We start from the raw sequence: 17,666 nt of genomic DNA on the forward strand, positions 1-17,666 counted from the left end.
ACCATGGGGGGTCCCCTTGCTGGGGGGCCGTGCTTGCACCTCAGCACGGAGAAGGCCTTGGGGTCAGGGGTCAGGAGCAGTGGGGTTTTAGCCCACCTGTCGGGTTCCTGGTGCCCCTGCCTTCTCCTGGGGCCTTCACTCATGTGGTTTTTCTTCTCCAAAGGTACCAAAAAGCTGACCAATAAAGCCACCCTGTGGTACGTGCCCTTGTCACTGAAGAATGTGGACAAGGTCCTGGAGGTGCCTCCGTTTGTGGTAAGGAGGCCCCCTTCCGTTTCTCACGGGGGGGGTGGGGCAGATGGCAGAAGTGTGGTCACTCTGGCGATGGGGGTGGCGTCCCAGGGCAGTAACAGTGGGGGCCAGGGAAGGGCCGTCCCTGTCTGGGGTCTCAGTGCAGGTTTGATTCAAGCTGGGAATGTGAGTGCGGCTGGTCCAGACCCCAGGACCCCTCCTCCCTCGGGGCTCTGGTCACACTCTCTGACCAGAGAAAAGGCACGGAACAGGCCCTTCTGCCTGTTGGTCTTAGGTAGCCAGACATTTCTCCAGCAAAATGGGTTTGTTCTGGAGCAATGAAGAATTGCAATTTGCAGGTCCAATGTCAAACCACCCACAAATCCAGAGAAAGGAAGAGAGAGAAGTGGGCTCTTTTATAGAGGAAGGGGGATGTGCAGAGGAACTGTTGTAAACAGAGAGTCCATTGGAGGAAACCGGGAGTCCAGAGTGTCGTGGCCTCTCATTGGCTGAGCGGTTGCCAAGCGAGAAGACCCTCCTCCTCCTTGCGGGAGTGGTAGCCTAGAAGTACTCTTCCTGCTGGGTGTGCAGAGTACTTCCTGCCTGGGGTGACTGAGGATGAGGAGTAGGAGTGAGAGCCCTTGGACTTTAAAGGAGGTTTCTGGTCATGGTTGGTCACGTGCTGAGCACCAGGCTGCCACTGCCTGTCAGTCCCTCTGTGCCCTAGAGGAAACGATGTTGAGACAGCTCTGGTTCAGCCTCTGCCCTTGGTTTCTCCCAGTTTTGTTTTAAATTTTCCATCACCCTCTCAGTTTGGTTTTGCTGTTGACAGACACATCTTTGCATGGAGAGCTTGCAGGGTGGGTCTTAGCTTTGGCTGCACGTTCGTCAAAAATGAGCGGCCTGTTCCACTGGCTGGGCGGGGGATGGGGGGGCAGCAGCGGGCATGGGGGCACCCTGGGGACCTGCCGTCTCGGGAGAGTACTGTAGATGTGGCCCGGGTTCTGCATCCTGTACCCAGGAACGAGGCCTCGGAAGGGATGGAGTGGGGGTGGGCTAATCAGTGGCTGAGGTTGCCAGGATGATACTGTTTTAACAGGAAAAAAGCTGGGAGCAAGCTGCATGCCCTTTAGAACGGACCCATCACATGAATTACGTTATGTTGATGCAGCAAGAAGGGGAGATTCTGTGACTTTTAAGCTTCACAAACAGCGTGATAGGACTGTTATGTCCACGTGGGTGTGCACATAATTCCGGGAAGGATGTGCTCTGGGGCAGGGGTGGGGCGACCTGAGACTTTCACCCTCTGTGGCTTTGTCACCCATATGTACCATGCGCTCTCGGAAGAAAGGCTGTCCCGGTCACAGAACGGGAGCCCTGAGTGTCTGTCCACCCCCACAGTACGCCCGGCAGGAGCAGGAGCAGGAGGGCCGCAGGCGCTATGAGGCCCAGAAGCTGGAGCGCATGGGGACCAAGTGGCGGAATGGGGACATCGTCCAGCCTGTCCCGAACCCAGGTAACTGCAAGGGTGCCTGCAGGGGCCGGTGGCTGACATCCGCTGGGACGACAAAGGTGGCTGGTTCATGAGCGTCCTCCTGGGGTTGGCGGGCCAACAGGTCCCTCCCCAGGATCACAGCCGCCCGGGATGACAGGAGGGCTCAGCGGGTCCCCGGAGCAGCGTGCTTCAAGCCGACCCCTGACTGGGAGGCCCTCGTGCCCACGTGCCCAAGGCTGGGGCTCTGCTGCTGGGCAGAGGGACGCCTGTTCACGGAGACCGGCGTTCGTCCCCTCTCCCCCATGTTTACTCAGGAGTGGGCTCGGTGGGCTTTCTACCTCCCATGAAACAGACAAATGGCAGCAGCTCTTTCGCGTTGGCAAGAAAGCTGTGTGGGCGCATAGCCTTCCTTCCCGGGCATCACCTTCGAGTCCAGGGAGGTCCGGCTTCAACAGAATGTCCACCCACTGTCCAACAGTAGGGCAAGGAATGTTTTCCTCCAGAAAGGCCTTCTCTTCACCCCCCACCCCACCCCACCCCCGGTCCTTCACAGACGGGCCGCTGGTGCACGGACTCACTCAGGGCAGGGCCTCTGGGCGTCCGAGCCGTCGGACACCCTGAGCCCTGGGGGTGGCAGGTCCTCCAGTGACAGGCATCACTGCCCCTGTGCACAGTGACACATTCCGTCTGTGTGGGAAGGATTCTGGAGAATGGGCCCGTGCCTCGTGTGACAGCCTGGCTCCTGTGAGGGGTGTCCCTGTTCCCGGCCGGGTTCCTTGGGGCGACTCCTCCTGGGCCCTTCGCACCCGTCTCCACCTCCAAGAGCCCCCCTGGGTCTGCAGCTCTCGGTCCCTTTTAAAACCAGACCCGGGTTTCAGCTGTCTGGCTGTTGCCTGGCAACCCCTGAGGGGCCAACCTCATCCGTCAGGTGTTTCAGGGAGTCTGGCAGCTCCTTGCAGCCCAGTGCTCCTGGTGGAGTTCTGCCTCTGGCGAGAGGAGACACGGCTGCCTTGAACTCCTTGGTCCACGGCTGTCAGTGATCCCGCCTTAGCTGCGGCCGTCTGTTTGGGGAGCTGTCATGTCCATTCCAAAGTCAGCCCTGCCAAGCCCCTGGGTTTCAAACGGTGCTCACCTCCACACCTGGCCTCTGCCAGTATATCGGGGTCTTGGTGAGTGAGCCTAGCCCTGGTTTCTGAGCTGAGATGGGGCCCAACTCCCAGGGGTCAGCTAGGGCCTGTCACCCCTGCCGGCCGGTGGGCTCCAAGCTGGCCACAGGAGCGCTGGGTGCTGGTCACGGGCTCACCCAGGGCCCATCGTACCGTTCCTGCCAGCTCTCGTCCTAGGGAGGGAGTGGGGTGTGTAGGGACTGGGGGCTGGGAGGAAAGTAGGTTCTGGAGTTGGAACCCCCACTGTGCCTCTTGAGTAGGGATTCAGCCTCTCTGTGCCTCAGTTTCCCTAACTGGACACACAGGAGGGGGAGCTCTTTCTTTGCTCATGGCTGCGTTGAATGTCACATGTTGCTACCCCCAGTACCCAGCTCCAGTTCTTTCCATCATCTGGCAGTGGCAGGTTCAAGGTCAGGCACTGCCCTCGTCAAGGTCACAGCAGCTGCTGAGCCTGAGCATTCTCATTCGTAACTCAGCAGGGGTTTACTATGAAGCCCAAAGTGGTGCTCCTAGGGGGGATCTCCCCCTGTGGTGGGGATTCAGGCCCTCGGTGTTGTGGTCCCCCTTCTGCAGTAGGGAGCTTTGCGGGTAGCTTCCAGAGGGGAAGAAGCAGGAAGGCTCCCATGTCTGGGACTCGATGGAGAGCCCCTCCCACTGTGGAGTCAGGGTTCACGACCCAGGGAAGGAGGGAGGGATGCGGGTGCATGGCCACCGTGTCTTCCCATCAGAACGTTGGTGCTTTCGCTGGTGCGCACTCCGGGAACCTTAAATCGTTAGCCATGGCTCCTGGGGTATTTTAAGATGCCGCTACAGGACAGTCGGGGCACCTCTTCGGCTAGGTCATCGTAGCTACTTCAAAGTGCTTGTCCTTTGAATAAGTTCTTATTTGACATAACAAAGACCAGTACATGCAATTCCTTGTTTGAAGTTTAAAAATTCTTTTATCCTTGTCCATGGGCAAATCTCTCAGCTGTCAAAGCAGTTCCAGAATTTGGGCCAAATTTGAGGCTTTTAGTTCCCATTGAGGCGATAAAATAGTTGCTTTCCTGTCTCTTAAGAGGGGATCACAAGGCCAAGGAAAGCAGCGTGGTAGAGCCCAGGTCCCTGGGCCTCAGTGCCCTTGGCCCCCACTCAGGGCTGAGGGACAAGCCTGGGAGGCAGTCTCTGAGATCAGGGGGTCGGGGTTGGCAGCGCTGGCGGGGGTTCCTCTGGTGGTCGGAGCACACTTCATGGCTCTTGGGGCTGCGCCCCTCCCCCGCTCCCCCAGGTGGGGTCTGGGCACCTGGAGCCCCGCGGGCTGGCAGCAGGCCTGGCCCTGGTGCACCCTCACCAGCAGGGACCGTCTGCTACAGGGCTGCTCCTCCTGTGGCATGAGGATCTCAGGTGTCTTTTCCGCTCCTGGGAACACCAGGAAATGGGGGTGGGGCCTCTCATCAGGGCAGCACACCATGGCTCTTGGCCCAAAGACACTGCTGCTTCCTGTACCCCTGCACAAGGGCCCCCTGCCCCGGCAGAGCCCAGGGCCGCCTGGAGGTACCTCACATGACACCAGGGCCCGCACGGTCCACAGGTCCAGAGGTCCACACGGTGGGCCACAAAAGGAAGTGGAGGGCCGGCTGGTGGCCAGAACCCCAGAGAGAGGAGCCGAGGGAGGATAGAGGTGGGACCCACCTGGTGGCTCTGGTGCCGCCGGACCAGCCCCTGGCTCCCGGGCCCAGGTTTGGCTCCCTCCCCCCTCCACACAGCCCCTCAGAGCAGGCGGCACTTCCCACACAAGCTCCCGACCTGAGTCTGAGTCAGTCTGCCCTGCGAGGCTGGAGAACAACCAGAAAGTGCTGCATTGGGGGTAGTACCTGCGACCTCCGCTTTGTGCCCATGCCGGCGGCCCACGGTGCAGAGTCCCCCATGGAGGGGCTGCGGAGGCTCTGGAGCGGCTGTGGAAGCTTAGGGGGTGCCAGGCACTGCCCCCCTGCCCCCAGCCCTGGGCTGCTCAGCAGCGTCGCTTCCGGCAGACTTTCTGTCTCTGGTCAAATATAGAGAGGACCTCTCTCCACCTGAGACGTGGCCCAGTGGTGGCCTGGTGGGCTCAGTCGGCAGCGTGGCGTTGCTGGGGGGGGACAGGCTGCCCTTTTGGAGGATGCTTCCCTGGGCAGGAGACACGTGAGTGTCATCGCTTCCCAGAGGCTGTGGGAAGGCACAGGCGTGTGCGGCACAGGTGTGCACGGCACAGGGTCTGCTCAGAAGCTGCTAGATGGCCCGCACCTGTTGGGCGAGTCGAGTTGAGATGTGACATCGCCTTCTGGAGGCTGGGCCCAGCGTTGTCGTTGGTGGTTCAGCCACAGCACCGAGTGAGGGAAGGGTCTGCCGCTTGGGAAAATGAAGAGACCAGAGGGCTGGCCGTGGGAGGGAGAAGCCCCGCACACATTCGGGTGCTGTGTGTCCCTGGGCTGGGCCAGGGACTGCGGGTGGGCAGGGGTTGGGGTGGGCCCAGGGAGGCTGAATCCACAGTGACAGAGTGGCTAATTCATCCTCAGAAGCCTTCCGATTCACCACCTGGGGCTGTTCTGGGACCACAGTGATTTTTAGAGATCCCAGGTCTAAGCTGACGGTCAGCCCTGGGGGACTGTGGCAATGCCGGGCAAGTGGGCATCGTCAGACTGGTCGGCTGTGGGACTCGGTCTGTCCCCTGGCCTCATCTCACTCCTTTGCAATTCCAGAGCCGAGCACGGTCAGCTACAGCCAGTCCAGCCTGATCCACCTGGTGGGGCCCTCGGACTGCACGCTGCATGGCTTCGTGCACGGAGGTAAGGAGCGGCCCTTGCCGTTGTCCCTTCCTGCTCGCCGGGTCCCCGTGGGTCCCTAGGCAGTCGCGATGCCTGCTGACCTGGGTCAGGCTCTTGTGTCAGTGGAGGGTACAGCTGAGCCTTTCGGAAGCTGTGTGATGAATTGCTGAACCTGCTTTCGAAACTGGGCACGAAAGTCGGAGGGAAGACTGTCCCGACAGAGGTCCGAGCTCTTAAGCGCTGTCTCTGTCCGTCACGTGCCGGGCCGTGCAGGTGGCGCTGCTCACCCGCTGCCGCGCACTCAGGGCGCTGAAGCTGCTTCCTGCGGGACAGGCCCGTTTTTCAACGCGTATTTAAGGAATGTGCGCGATGCCAGTTTTAGTAGGGATTTTGTGCTCACAGTTTTAAAAAAGTCTAACACTTTTAGCAAGCCCCGTGATCTCTCCTGGTGTGCAGAATTCAGCAGGCGTGAGGGACGGAGCGGCGGCCCTGCTGGAGCTGAGGACGCGGCCCCTCCTGTGCCTGCCTCCCCGCAGCAGGAGCACGGCGGCCCGAGTGGGAGGGCACCCGCTCGATGGAAGTCCTCTCCGAGCTGCCTTGTAGCTCTGCAGGAGAACTGGTGGCCGGGCTGTGAGCGGAACTGGCTTTCATTCAGTCACTTTGTGCCTCGCCCGTGGTTTTGGCACACTGCTCCCCTGCCTTTTTCTGTGGCTTTCACACTTTGGGTGGCCTAGACCTGGAGGCCTAGCCCCTGCCCTGCCCCCCGACACACACACACACAGGCAGACCTTGGCAATGCTAACCTTGGGCTTCTGCCTTCCCCGAGTCCTGTGCAGACTGGGCAGAGTTCCCCTTCCTGCTCTTGAAAGTGCTGGGGTCACAGCCCCAAAAGGTCATTGTCGCTTCGTGCCCTCCCCCCCATTGTTGGCCGTACGCCTGAAGGGTGACCCAGATGGGGGGGATGCTTAGGGACGTGGGGGTGATGCTTAGGTATGTGTGGCCATCGATACCTTATAAATGCACCCAGACACCCAACCTTGATGAAAATGCTCAGTAAGAATAGGAACTGACAGGGCTTCTTGAACGTGATAAAATGCATCAAGGGGGGGGGCTCCCGAGGACCTTGCCCTGCACTCAGAAATAGGGCAGGGCACCCACCCTCCCTCTCTACCAGGTGACATTTTTTGGGAGATTTCAGCCATGGCAGTTAAACAAGAGGAAAAATTGGGAGGCACAGGAATTGTCGAAAGAGAAGGGAAGCTGTCTGTCTTTGCAGGCAGCATAGTAACACACTTGGAGAACCGGGATCCTGTGATAAAATACCTCAAACAGTGAGAGAATTTGGTAAGGTAACACTAGCACTTTAAAAAACTCACCTGAAATAGAAAAATGACTTCATTGTTTGGGGGTATGCTCTGTTTGCAAAGGTGTTTATGTCTCGACTTCAAACTATACTACGAAACACTGCTTTTCGGTAATTTGGTGAAAAGGTGGCGTATGTTTTTGGTTCCCTTCGTTTGATTCATTTTCTTAAAGGTCTTGCTTGTTCTTGTTCTGTTGGCTCTTGGCTCCGACTTCTTTCCTCGGGGGCTCTCCTCGCCCGGCCCTCCGCCGGCTGTTTCCACGTGACCTGTTGCTGCCTGCGGCCAGCCAGAGGCCAGAACTGGGAGGCGGCGGCCAGCTCCTGGGAGAGGGAGGCTTTGGGGCTCTAGCCTGGGGTGGATGCCAGGAGTTCCTTACTTCTGAACTTTGGCAGCCCCGGATTTTTCTTTGGTACTTTATTTTTTTATTTCAAAATTGTTTTCAACCAAAGTGGTCTGTGCGAACAACCCAGATGGCTCTTGGCAGTGCGCAGCTGCCCCTCGTCCTGCCTCTACGGCAGGCCTCCCACTTCACAGCCGTGGCCGCCGCCGCTGGGTCCGCTCCAGAACGTCTCCGGGCTCGGCAGTTCCAGGTGTCTGCCGTGTGAACGCCGCTCGTGCTGGGCCAAGTGGAGCACTAGGACTGTGTGGCGGCTCCGTTTCAGCCTCGGCCTGCTCTCGTGCGCCGCGCCGCCCACTCCCAGCAGCTCCACAGATGCGTCTCGTACCGTCTCGTCTGCCAGGTAGCTGTGGGTGCCAGCGCTTCCCCGGAGAGATCCACCCTCCGCCCTCCCTCTGGTTTGCTCTGCCTGCTTCTGCCCGCTCTGCACTGTTCTCCTGAGACTGCCTGGGCCTCTCCCTGGGGCTGCCTGCCCTCATTCCCATCCTCCCGTGGCTCCCTGCAAAAGGCAGGTGGTTACCAGAAACGGCCCAGCTGCTGCACTGAAGGCCCTGGTCAACATCAGCTTCAGTGAGAGCGACAGGGGTGCAGAGCTGACGGGGCGGCCTGTGGTGTCGGGGGCCCAGGCCCCCTCCACTGTGTGCTGGTGTCCCTGGGGGCTGCCCTCTGTGTGGTGCACGAAGACCCATGTCTGTGTCAGGGCTCCAGGCGCAAAGCCACGTAGGGCACCCCAGCAAGGCCCTGCGCCACGCCTGCTTGGGGAGGGAAGGCCCATCTGGGCAGGTGGGGGTCCGTTGAGTCCAGGAGGAACTAAGGAGCTGTCCTCTGTCATGGGCGCGGGGTGGTTCTCCAAACGTGTGTGCGTAAGACGTGGCCTGGCCGGCCTGGCATTCTCCCCCAGGACGCAGAGACACTGGGACGTCACCTCCAGTGCCCGAGGTTCAGGTGGTTCTGGTGACCCAGGGCCTTCCAAAACTCACTGCTGGGGCGGCATTCGTCTCAGCAAACACAGAGACCAGGTCCTCCCAGCCCACTCCCTCTCCCTGTGGAGAGCACTGAACATCACTGACTGCCACCCCTGAAATCCCCTGGGTCCCCTGCCGCCCACTCTCTGAAACCATGACCAGGGAGGGCCTGGCCAGTTTGGAGCCCGCCTGCACCCTGCCCCAGTCACATCGAAGCAGGGGACGACCGCATGGCATAGGGAGCGTGGCCACTGACCAGCTGTCGCTTCAGAATGCAGGAGCCTGGGGGAAGCGTTTTCTGCCCTGAGCTGCCTGGGGTCTGAAATCGGTGCACTGGTCTGGGCCCCTGGTCGGGGTGGTGCTGGCTTTGCTGGGGTCCCTGACTGCCAGGGCACCTGGCTCTGTGGGTCCCTGTGGTGGAAAGAACAATGGGGTAGTGACTGTCAGGTCACTGGGGCTCCACGGTCACAGCTGTCTAGGCAGACGCAGCTCCAAGGGGCAGCCGTCAGAAGCCGTCCTCCCCCCCTGGCCCGCACCTCTGCTCTGGCACCTCCACTCCCTTTGTGGCTCAGCACTGTGGACAGCTGTCTGCACGCTGGCTCTCCGGCCCTCTCAGCTGTCATCTCTGGCACCTGCTCCCAAGCCTCCTTCCTGTTGGGACGCCTCTGCAGTGAGTGAAGCCATGGGTGTCCGGCCACTCCTCTCCACTCCTTCCCGAGGCCTGGGGTTGGCCCCTCCCAGCTTTCTCTACCTTTCTGGCCTGCATTGGGTGCCTTGCCCGTCCTCACACCCTGGGACCCGCCTGGTCTCCCACTGCCCTCAGCCAGTGGTGTGATCGTTGGTAACTCCATCTGCCTCCTCAGGGTCCCCCAGGCACAGCTGCTGGCTCCCCAGCCTGGCATTAGATGTGAGCTCTTTGGCTGCCCACTGCCCTTCCTCCCAGCCTTCCCTGCAGATCCTCCACCTTATCCTCCAGTTCTCTGACTTCTCCCTTCAAAATATTCCAGAATCTGAGTTCTCACTTGCACCCTTGCTCCAGGCCTGCCCATTACAGGGAAGTGGCCTCTCACCGGGTGTCCTGTCCTCCCTGGAGGTCACAGCGCACGGTCTGACGGGTCCTGTGGACCACTCTCCGCAGCTCCCAGCTCTCGGCTGCCATTTCTTCCCGTGCAGGGCCCTCCATGACGTATCTGCCCAGGGGCCTCCTGCCTGCACCATACCACCCCCCCGCCCTCTGCCTCTGTTCCCAGGGCCCAGGCTACGGTCCCCTAAGCAACTATGCAGCGGCCTCTTTTTCTTCAGGTGTCTGGAGAAAAGGAGGCCTTTCCTGACCACCTGTGTCGGACAGACCCCCACCCCGACCTTGCTTACCTGTGTGCCAGAGCACTGACCACTCCCTGGCAGGTGTCTCCTGGGGCCCGCCACGCCCACAGCCTGGAGGCTCACAGAGGGGGGGCTTCGGTCTGTCCTGCTCTCTGCGCCTTCCACAGCACCAGGTGCAGGGCCTGGCTCTGTGCAGAGTGACGGCAGGACTGGGAGGGGTGCCGTGGGTTAAGCTGCCACCGGAGCAGCGTGTGCTGAGGCCCAGGGACACGGCTGAGTGTGACGCATGCATGTGGCTGGCTGCCCGGGGGACTGCCCAGCTTTGCCAGGACCTGAGGGCAGGAGTGGCAGGAAGAAAGAGCAGGCTCCTGGGGCGGGGCGGGGGGGGGGCCGGGCGGAGGGGGCAGGTGGCGCATGAGCAGAGGACGTGGGAAGGTGCAGTGCAGGGCGAGGCCTCCCACCAGGGGCTCGTGGGCCTGGGCTCGGGTGGGGGTGGGGAGTGTGTCTACTTGTGGGGGGAGCTGACGTCCCCAAAAGTGCGGAATGAGGCACAGACGCTCCCTGCCAGTTGGGTGACCTCACTTGGCAGAGCTCCCGCACGTGGACAGTGTGGCCTGCCCATGGCTGGGAGAGGAAGCGTGGGGATGCATAGGGATGTTTCCTACTAGTGAGGAGCGTCTGGCCTTGTGGGGTCCAGGCAGCCGCCAGTGCTGGGCTGAAGCTGGGCATCACTGTGTCATAGCGACATGCTCTCTGGTTCTCTTTCTAAGAACCTCTGCTTTTGAAAACATCGTTCTCTGCAGCGAATGCTCCAGAGAATGGCTTCATGTCCTTCTAGAGGGGGCCTGGGGGCGGTGGACATAGAGAGTCCAGTCACAGTCCTGGCCCCCGCCCCTCCTGCCCGCCCTCGGTGCCTGTGGGCTTTGTGTTCCCTGGTGCAAGGGCACGCTGATGTCTCTCCCAGGAATGGCCGTCCTCCTGCCCATGCTGGTTCTCTCAGTGGCCTCCTTGCCTGGGGGACGTGCGTGTCTCGCCAGCGCTGCCTCCTCTGCTGCACATTCAAAACATTTTGCTTGAGAGGCCTGGTTGGCCACACAGCATGGACACACCCTTCTGTACAGCACGCAGGGCTTGCTGGTGGTGGTGCCGCAGCGACTCCCTTTGGCTTCCACTTTAGCTGTGACTGTTAGGGACACACATGGCAGGTGTGCTTATCCCCTGAGTGTCTTTCCTATTCTTCGTGAACATGGGATTCTTAAACATCACCCTTCACCCTGGACTTCAGTTGAGCCTCCTTTCAGGGAACTGACATCCACTGGGAAGGATCTTAGCCTTCAAAGAAGTGACCTTGACCTCACCCACCTCGAGTGGACTCCAGGCAGGCCCTCACTCCCCCTGCTGCCTCATCTGGCACAGGGAAGGCGCTCTTCCTCAAACGGCAGTGGGCAGATTTCCTGGTGGCTCCTCAGAGTGGGAGGGAGAAAACCCGGCCCCCGGGTCCATGGTGCTCTGGGTACCTGGAGCCCCGATGGGGCCGCTGTCCACTGTGCCAGGGCCTCCGCTAGCACTCCCAGCCTTGACATCTGACAGTGGAAACTCATCGTCTTTGCTGCACTGTACATTAATTGACAAAAATAATCCTTATTAATTACCTTAATTAGTGTTCCTCTGCCCTTGGTCTCACTTAACAGAGGTGCCCACAGGTCCGTCTGAACTTGGGAGGGAGAAGGCAGACAGTGTGTGGGGGCTGTTACTCAGCTGGCTCTGAGAATTCCCCCTTGCAATTAGCAAAGAGGGGGCTTATGAAAATAAGACAAAACTACTACCATATAGGAGGCTGGTGCCCACACTCCATCACTTGGGATTAAATATAGAAGTGGGGGCATTTCAGATGCCACCCACAGTGCAGTCAGCACCCTGGGCACCGAGCTGCCGACAGCCGTTCCAGGCTTGTGGGCTCTCGGAACCCGGCCAGCCCCGGGGGCCTGAGGACAAAGCGGAGTGTCTGCTTTTAAGGCAGTCAGCGTGTGTCGCTGCCTATGAAAACAAAAACAAAACCTGTGAGCAGTTAGATGTTAGGTTCAAAAATAGCTTTGCTGCCCGGTGTTCAGCTGCATGGGAGTGCCCAGGAGGCCTTGTGCCCCCTCCCCGTAACCCCTGAAGCCAATGCGGCCTCCAAGGAAAGCAGACCCTGCGGTGTGCTGTGACATCTTACACGGCGAGTCCCGGGGGGCAGCGAGCCCTGGGGGATGGCCGCACAACCGGCTGCCATTGGGCAGAACTGTTCTCCTGTTGTCAGCAGCTCCCGTTGTGCCTGCATGGGAAGGAATTGATGAGGTTTTTAGCTGAAGTGTAAAAAAGTGAAGGGGAGCCAGGCGGAGGCCCCAGCGTCAGAGGGGCTGGTGGCCCCCTCTGGCAGGACAGGCCCAAACGGACGGGATGAGGAGGAGACCAGGTGCCAGCCAGGCAGGAGGGTTTGCATTCTTTTCCTTTTTAACAAAATACAGTTTTCTCAGTGGACACATCAATCGTACTCTGTTGTGTCACAGCTGTGTTTTGTGGTCATTTTTGCGAGCGTGCAGGATGGCACAGAGTCTCGTGGGTTTCTAACGGCCTGGCCTCCACACGTCATTTGAGCTGCCCCTTTCCCTGACCCGTGGCTCTCAGAACCAGCCCCGCCCACCAACAGGGGGCGGGGGCGGGGAGTGGCGAGCAGAGGTCAGCGTTTCGTTGTCCTGTGGTGTTGAGATCAGGTGCCCTCCTTCTCAGTAGCCACCAGAGCACACTTCACATGGAGGACCTCAAGGGACCATGGCGGTCCTTCCCTGTCCCACGTCCACCGCAGGGACAGTGGTGTGCTGTTTGTGATACAGATGCCGGCAGCTCGGACACCAGCTGCTGCCGGACGCAAGCGTGGTTTCCAGCAAGGCCTCTTTCCTCCTTCAGAAGTTCCCGCTGCCATGTCTGGTCCCCCAGCTTCCTCCCTCAGACCCCACGTGGCCAGAGACCTCCCTTCCGAGGCACTCGAGTCCACCTTGGGTCACTTCCCCCTGTTCCTGCCGTGAACTCCCCGGGAAGTACTGTGAACGGAGGTGGGCAAGGTGGTCTGGGGGAGCGCCCATGGAGCCCCATGCCCGGTCCTGGGAGCAGGCCCAGTGCTTTTCAGATGCCCGTCATCCCCCGCTGCTGCTTCCCGTGACTGGGACCAACCCCCGATGTTACGCGGACAACCCTGAGCTCAACCTGCGCGTGTCGGCCTTCCTGCGTGACGTGGGTGTGTTGTGAGGTTTTCAGCCAATCGCTGCGCCTTCCTCTGTCCCCTGCTCCCCTTTGTATGAGCTGTGGGGCCTCTTTCAACCTCACCACCAACAGCCATAGCAAGGCCATTTCGAGTGCCAGTTTTGTTTCCTGACAAGTCGCCTAGGCCACCTGGCTTTGGGTCTCAGTGGTTTGGATGAGCAACCGTGTCCTGGCCACGCCTGTCACTGAGCCAGACTGTTGCCCAAGTGCCGGCCCAGCCGCTGTGGGAGCTGTTTCCTGGCGTGGACCCCCCTCTCTCCAGCACCCGTTCCTGACTGCTGTCTGTCACTTTCAGAGTTGGGCAGGGGCACGAGGACCACAAGGCGTGTCCCCACCTGGTGCTTGCTTCCATGTCACCCGTGGTGCAGAGGGCCTGGGGGCTGGACCAGGCTGAAGCAGGCCCGTGACCTCGGGAACCCAGACCTGCCCTGTGCCTGCCCCAGCCCAGGCTCAGGGCCCGGCAGCTGCCTCACGCACCAGCTCCTACAGTATTATTAGTAACAGTGAAGTCCCTTATGGAATCTCTACCAGCATTTCAGATAAATGGGGCAAAATCCCAGGTTGGAGTGGATTCGGACTTCTTCCATTTGTGTCTCCATTCTTACTAGCTTTGCCTTTCAGGAACACAGAGAAGGGGCTCATTGCACTTTCTGCGTTTTAAACATTAAGTCCAGTTCAAACCATTCATTCCCTTCCCGCCTCCTTACCCTTTTCCCTGCCCAGCTGGACCCCAGCCAGGAGGGGACAGCACACCTGCTGGCCCCAGCTGGCCACACTGGGTCCGTGACCTTCCACCCACCCCTTTCACCGTGACCTTGAATTCCCTTTTCCGTAGTCAGACCACAGGAATGCCACTTGGAGCTCCGTCTCCTCGGTCCTGGGTGCAGAGGCCTCTGGTGCCCTCCGGTCATGGGCCGGTCCCCACTCTGCCCCGAGGGAGTTCTGTGCCCCTGGACTCATCTCTCTCTGTGCCTTGAGCTCCTGCTGTGAGAAATGGGGACCCAGATGGGCCCACCCCCAGGGCTGCTGTCCAGGAGGGGCCAGGTTCATTCGTTCCTCCGCTCACCCTGCGTTCAGTGCTGGTCGAGAGCCTGCCCCAGAGTGGGCACTGGGGGTCCCTCAGAGAATGAAGCAGGGCTCCCCCTCAGGGGCTGACCTCCCAGCCCGAGCGTCTGCACGTGCTCCACCAGGGCCGCTGGGCCCTCGGAAGTCAGCTGCCGCACTCACTGCCCCTGCGGGCCATGCTGCCTCTCTGGCACAGGGCCAGGGGCTTACAGACCGGTCCCTTGCTGAGGACACCAAGGGCAGGGGCCTCAGGGTGGACCGAGGCAAAGCTGCCCGTGCCATTTCCAGCACCTGCCTCACCCGACGGAGACTCCTGGTGAAGCACGTTGAGACCCCTTGTCTCGGCCTTCGGAGCACTGCACTGCTGGCAGCCAGCTGTCACCCTGCCCGGCCCGGCGGCTGCCCCAGCCTCTGCTGTCCCCCAGCCTCCGTCGCCTGGGGACAAACCTGGCACCTGTGACTCTTTCTTTTCAAGAGATCCATTTTGTTTCCCCAGCATTTCATTTGCACTCGCTTTAGACTGAACCCCCAGGTGACCTTGGCCTTGCTCCTTTGGAGACCCTGGTTGCTGGCCCTTCCCACGGAGACTGGGCTTGCGGTGCCCGAGTGTCCCGGCCCTGCCGGGTCAGGCATTGCTGCCACCAGCCATTGGGGTCTTCCCCCAGGAGCAGTCGTGGTGATAAAGGAACAGAGGAACAGATGTACTTTCAATCAGGAACACTAATTGTGATGATTAATTAATCCCGCTTCAACAGCAGCTTTGTTCAATTATTTTTTAAAAGATTTTATTTATTTATTTGTTTTTAGAGAGGGACAGAGGGAAGGAGAAAGGGAGAGAAACATCAATGTGCAGTTGCCTCTTGAGCGCCCCCTACTGGGGACCTGGCTGGCAACCCAGGCGAGCGCCCTGGCTGGGGACCAAAGTGGCCACCCTTTGGTTTGCAGGCCAGTGCTCAATCCACTGAGCCACACCAGCCAGAGCCAAGAACACTAATTTTAAAAACCAGACCTTTTTACTCTGGAAATGCTCGGGTATATGGACAGGTGGAGAGCAGCCCGCCGGCCTCCGTAGCGTCTTCCGCTATATTTGCGCCAGGCTCCAGTTCCCTGTAGGAGCCTCTCTCCTTTTTTAGTTACATTGTGTTCTGTTCTCCCCACATAGGGAAGAGCTTTAATTAATCTGGTGTCTGGAAATAGATTTCTCATAAACATGCAGATTCTAGGCTGGTAGCCCGGGCCCCTCATCCCTGGGGTGCGGGGTGGGCACTGGCCAGGGCCCAGCAATAGCCCTCCTTCGGAAGCCAGACCCCAGGACCCTGGTCCCCACCCAGCCCCACAGGCATCTGCTTCCGAGAGCCCTTCCTTAAACTCCCTTCCCTGGGAGCCCGGCTTCCACGGGTGGGCTGGGCTGGGTTTCTGCCTCTGCGGACGTTTGGAAGCCCTTCTGTGTCTCAGGGTGTGTCTGCATAGCTGTCCAAGATTTTCTGTAGCTGTCAGCGCAGTCGATGTCATACTGCTCAGTGGCTGAATCTTGGCCACTGCATGTAGTTTGGCCTGATGATAGGGCTTAAGATTTAAGTATGAAATCAGTATAGTATTGGGTTGTACCAGGAGGGGAGCGAGATTGGGGGTTGGGGGACTAGCAGGCATGCGGTCGGACCCTGTCCGGCACCACCTCCCATGAGTCCGCACTTCTGGTCCTGCTCTTCCATAGAGCGGCTTCCCCGTGGTGTGACCCGCATGTCCTGCGAGCTGCCCATTACCAGCCACCGACCTTCCGTGCAGAGCCACACTCCCTCCACCCCATCAGTTTCAGGGTGTTTCCACACCCCAGCCCCTGACAGCCAGCAGCCCGCCTCCTCTGTGGGTCTGCCCATTCCAGACTCCCCGTGCAGGTGAAACCACACAGCATCCGGTCTTTGTGTCGGCTGCTCTCACTCAGTCACACTAAGGTTCCTCTGTGTTGTAGCTGGGCAGGACTTCGTTCCTTTTTTTTTTTCCAAATGATGTTCCATGGTGCGCATGGGCCTCGCTTCCTTCTCCGTCTGTCGGTTGGTGGACGTTCAGGTTGCTTCCACGTCCTGGCTGTTGGGAGTAATGCAGTTGTGAAATGCGAGTGCAACTGTGTGTACATGTTTGCGTTCTCTCAGGTGTGTGTACCTAGGAGTGGAACCGCTGAGTCATGTGGTGACTGTGGGGTGGGCTTCTGTGAAACCCCTGCTCCCAAAGCAGCTGCCGCTGCACCATCCTCCTCACCCCCGCTGCGTCCTCCGCCCCCCAGCAGTCCGGGTTCTGAGTCCCCCACGTTCTCACCGACGCTTGGTGTCTGTCTGGCTTTGGTACAGCCCCTCAGTGGACACCGTAACGATACTTTCCCAGCAGGACCCGGGCTCTGTAGAGGTTGGGGCAAGGGTCCTCACTTTGTTACTAGCCTGGAACATCAGCTGGGGTCATTTTCAAATGCTCCCCATGGCCTCCGTCCTGCCCCACGTTCTCACTGTGCAGCCCCCACTGGTGGGTTTCAGTTTTGTTTTTTATGCCTCGATTCTAGGGTGGGAACTAGTCTCGCCTCCCACCCCCAGGTCTAATCTGCCCCATGCCCCTTCTCTGCACAGGCGTCACCATGAAGCTTATGGATGAGGTGGCCGGGATCGTGGCCGCACGTCACTGCAAGACCAACGTAGTCACAGCTTCCGTGGACGCCATTAACTTCCACAACAAGATCAGAAGAGGTAACGGAACCATGCCGACAAACTGCCAGGCCTGGCCTGCAGCTGTTCAGGCCCTGGCTCTGTGTTCGGCTCCCACCCAGCGTCACCTGGTCCCTGATGCCTGCCCACTGGCTGTGGGCAACAGGAAGCCAGGGTCGTGTGCTGTCTTCTGCAGATGCATCCCTGAGCCTGGGGCTTGTTGGTTTGCCTTTTTGATCTGGTGACATCTGTCATTCCATTGTGACTGGAGCCTTGTCCTGCTCAAGAGTGGCATGCACTCACCCTTTAAAATGCCCCATGAATGGAGCGAGCAGAGCCCTTCAGAGATCCTAGGCTCATAGTAGCCATGGCCATTGCCACCAGATCGCGTGGCACACGCGCCTCTCCTCAGGGGACTGGCCTGTGGTGTGAGCCACGGTGGGGTCCGTGCGCAGCAGCCTGCCTGCCCCACCCCCGGGCAGTGCTGGCATTTGGTACTTTTTCCGACACTTGTGAGGTCCCGGTGACCCAGCCCGAGTGGCACTTGGGTGCTTGTAGGGTTCGGGGAAGGGCCGTGTGCTGCCCTGGTCCCCTCTGCTTTGCAGGCCCACGCTTTCCTGTGGGGGGTTGCCAAGGGCGTGGACCACAGTGTCCTTGTAGAGTCTGCCCAAACCGGCCAGCCTTGTCCACCCAGGCCCGTCCTACACGGCCCCCCGGTGCTGTGTGCCTTGCTGGCAGGAACTTTGGGAAAGGACGCCAGGGCTCTTTTCCTGGAATGGCTCCCGTGAGTCGCTGTTACGGCTTCCAAACCTGAGTGGAAAGTGCATGGACTTCCCACGGAGCCAGCCCTGTCCAGTGTCACCCCCACCCCCATGCCCTTGGAGAGC

The 17,666-nt window shown here is 59.8% G+C and overlaps 1 protein-coding gene across 2 annotated transcripts in view; it reads left to right on the forward strand.

The window, feature by feature from the left end:
* The window catches only part of ACOT7 (acyl-CoA thioesterase 7), an 81,858-nt gene that overhangs the window by 49,569 nt on the left and 14,623 nt on the right, over window positions 1-17,666 (forward strand). For both annotated transcript variants that reach the window (XM_037062079.1, XM_037062078.1), the window contains exons 4-7: window positions 164-255; window positions 1,633-1,747; window positions 5,610-5,696; window positions 16,705-16,821. In XM_037062079.1, coding sequence (XP_036917974.1) covers window positions 164-255; window positions 1,633-1,747; window positions 5,610-5,696; window positions 16,705-16,821 — 411 coding nt within the window. The remainder of the gene's footprint in view (window positions 1-163; window positions 256-1,632; window positions 1,748-5,609; window positions 5,697-16,704; window positions 16,822-17,666) is intronic.

Source organism: Sturnira hondurensis, unplaced genomic scaffold, assembly GCF_014824575.4.
Source record: "Sturnira hondurensis isolate 20B ecotype Veracruz unplaced genomic scaffold, ASM1482457v3 Scaffold0013931, whole genome shotgun sequence".
NCBI lineage: Eukaryota > Metazoa > Chordata > Mammalia > Chiroptera > Phyllostomidae > Sturnira > Sturnira hondurensis.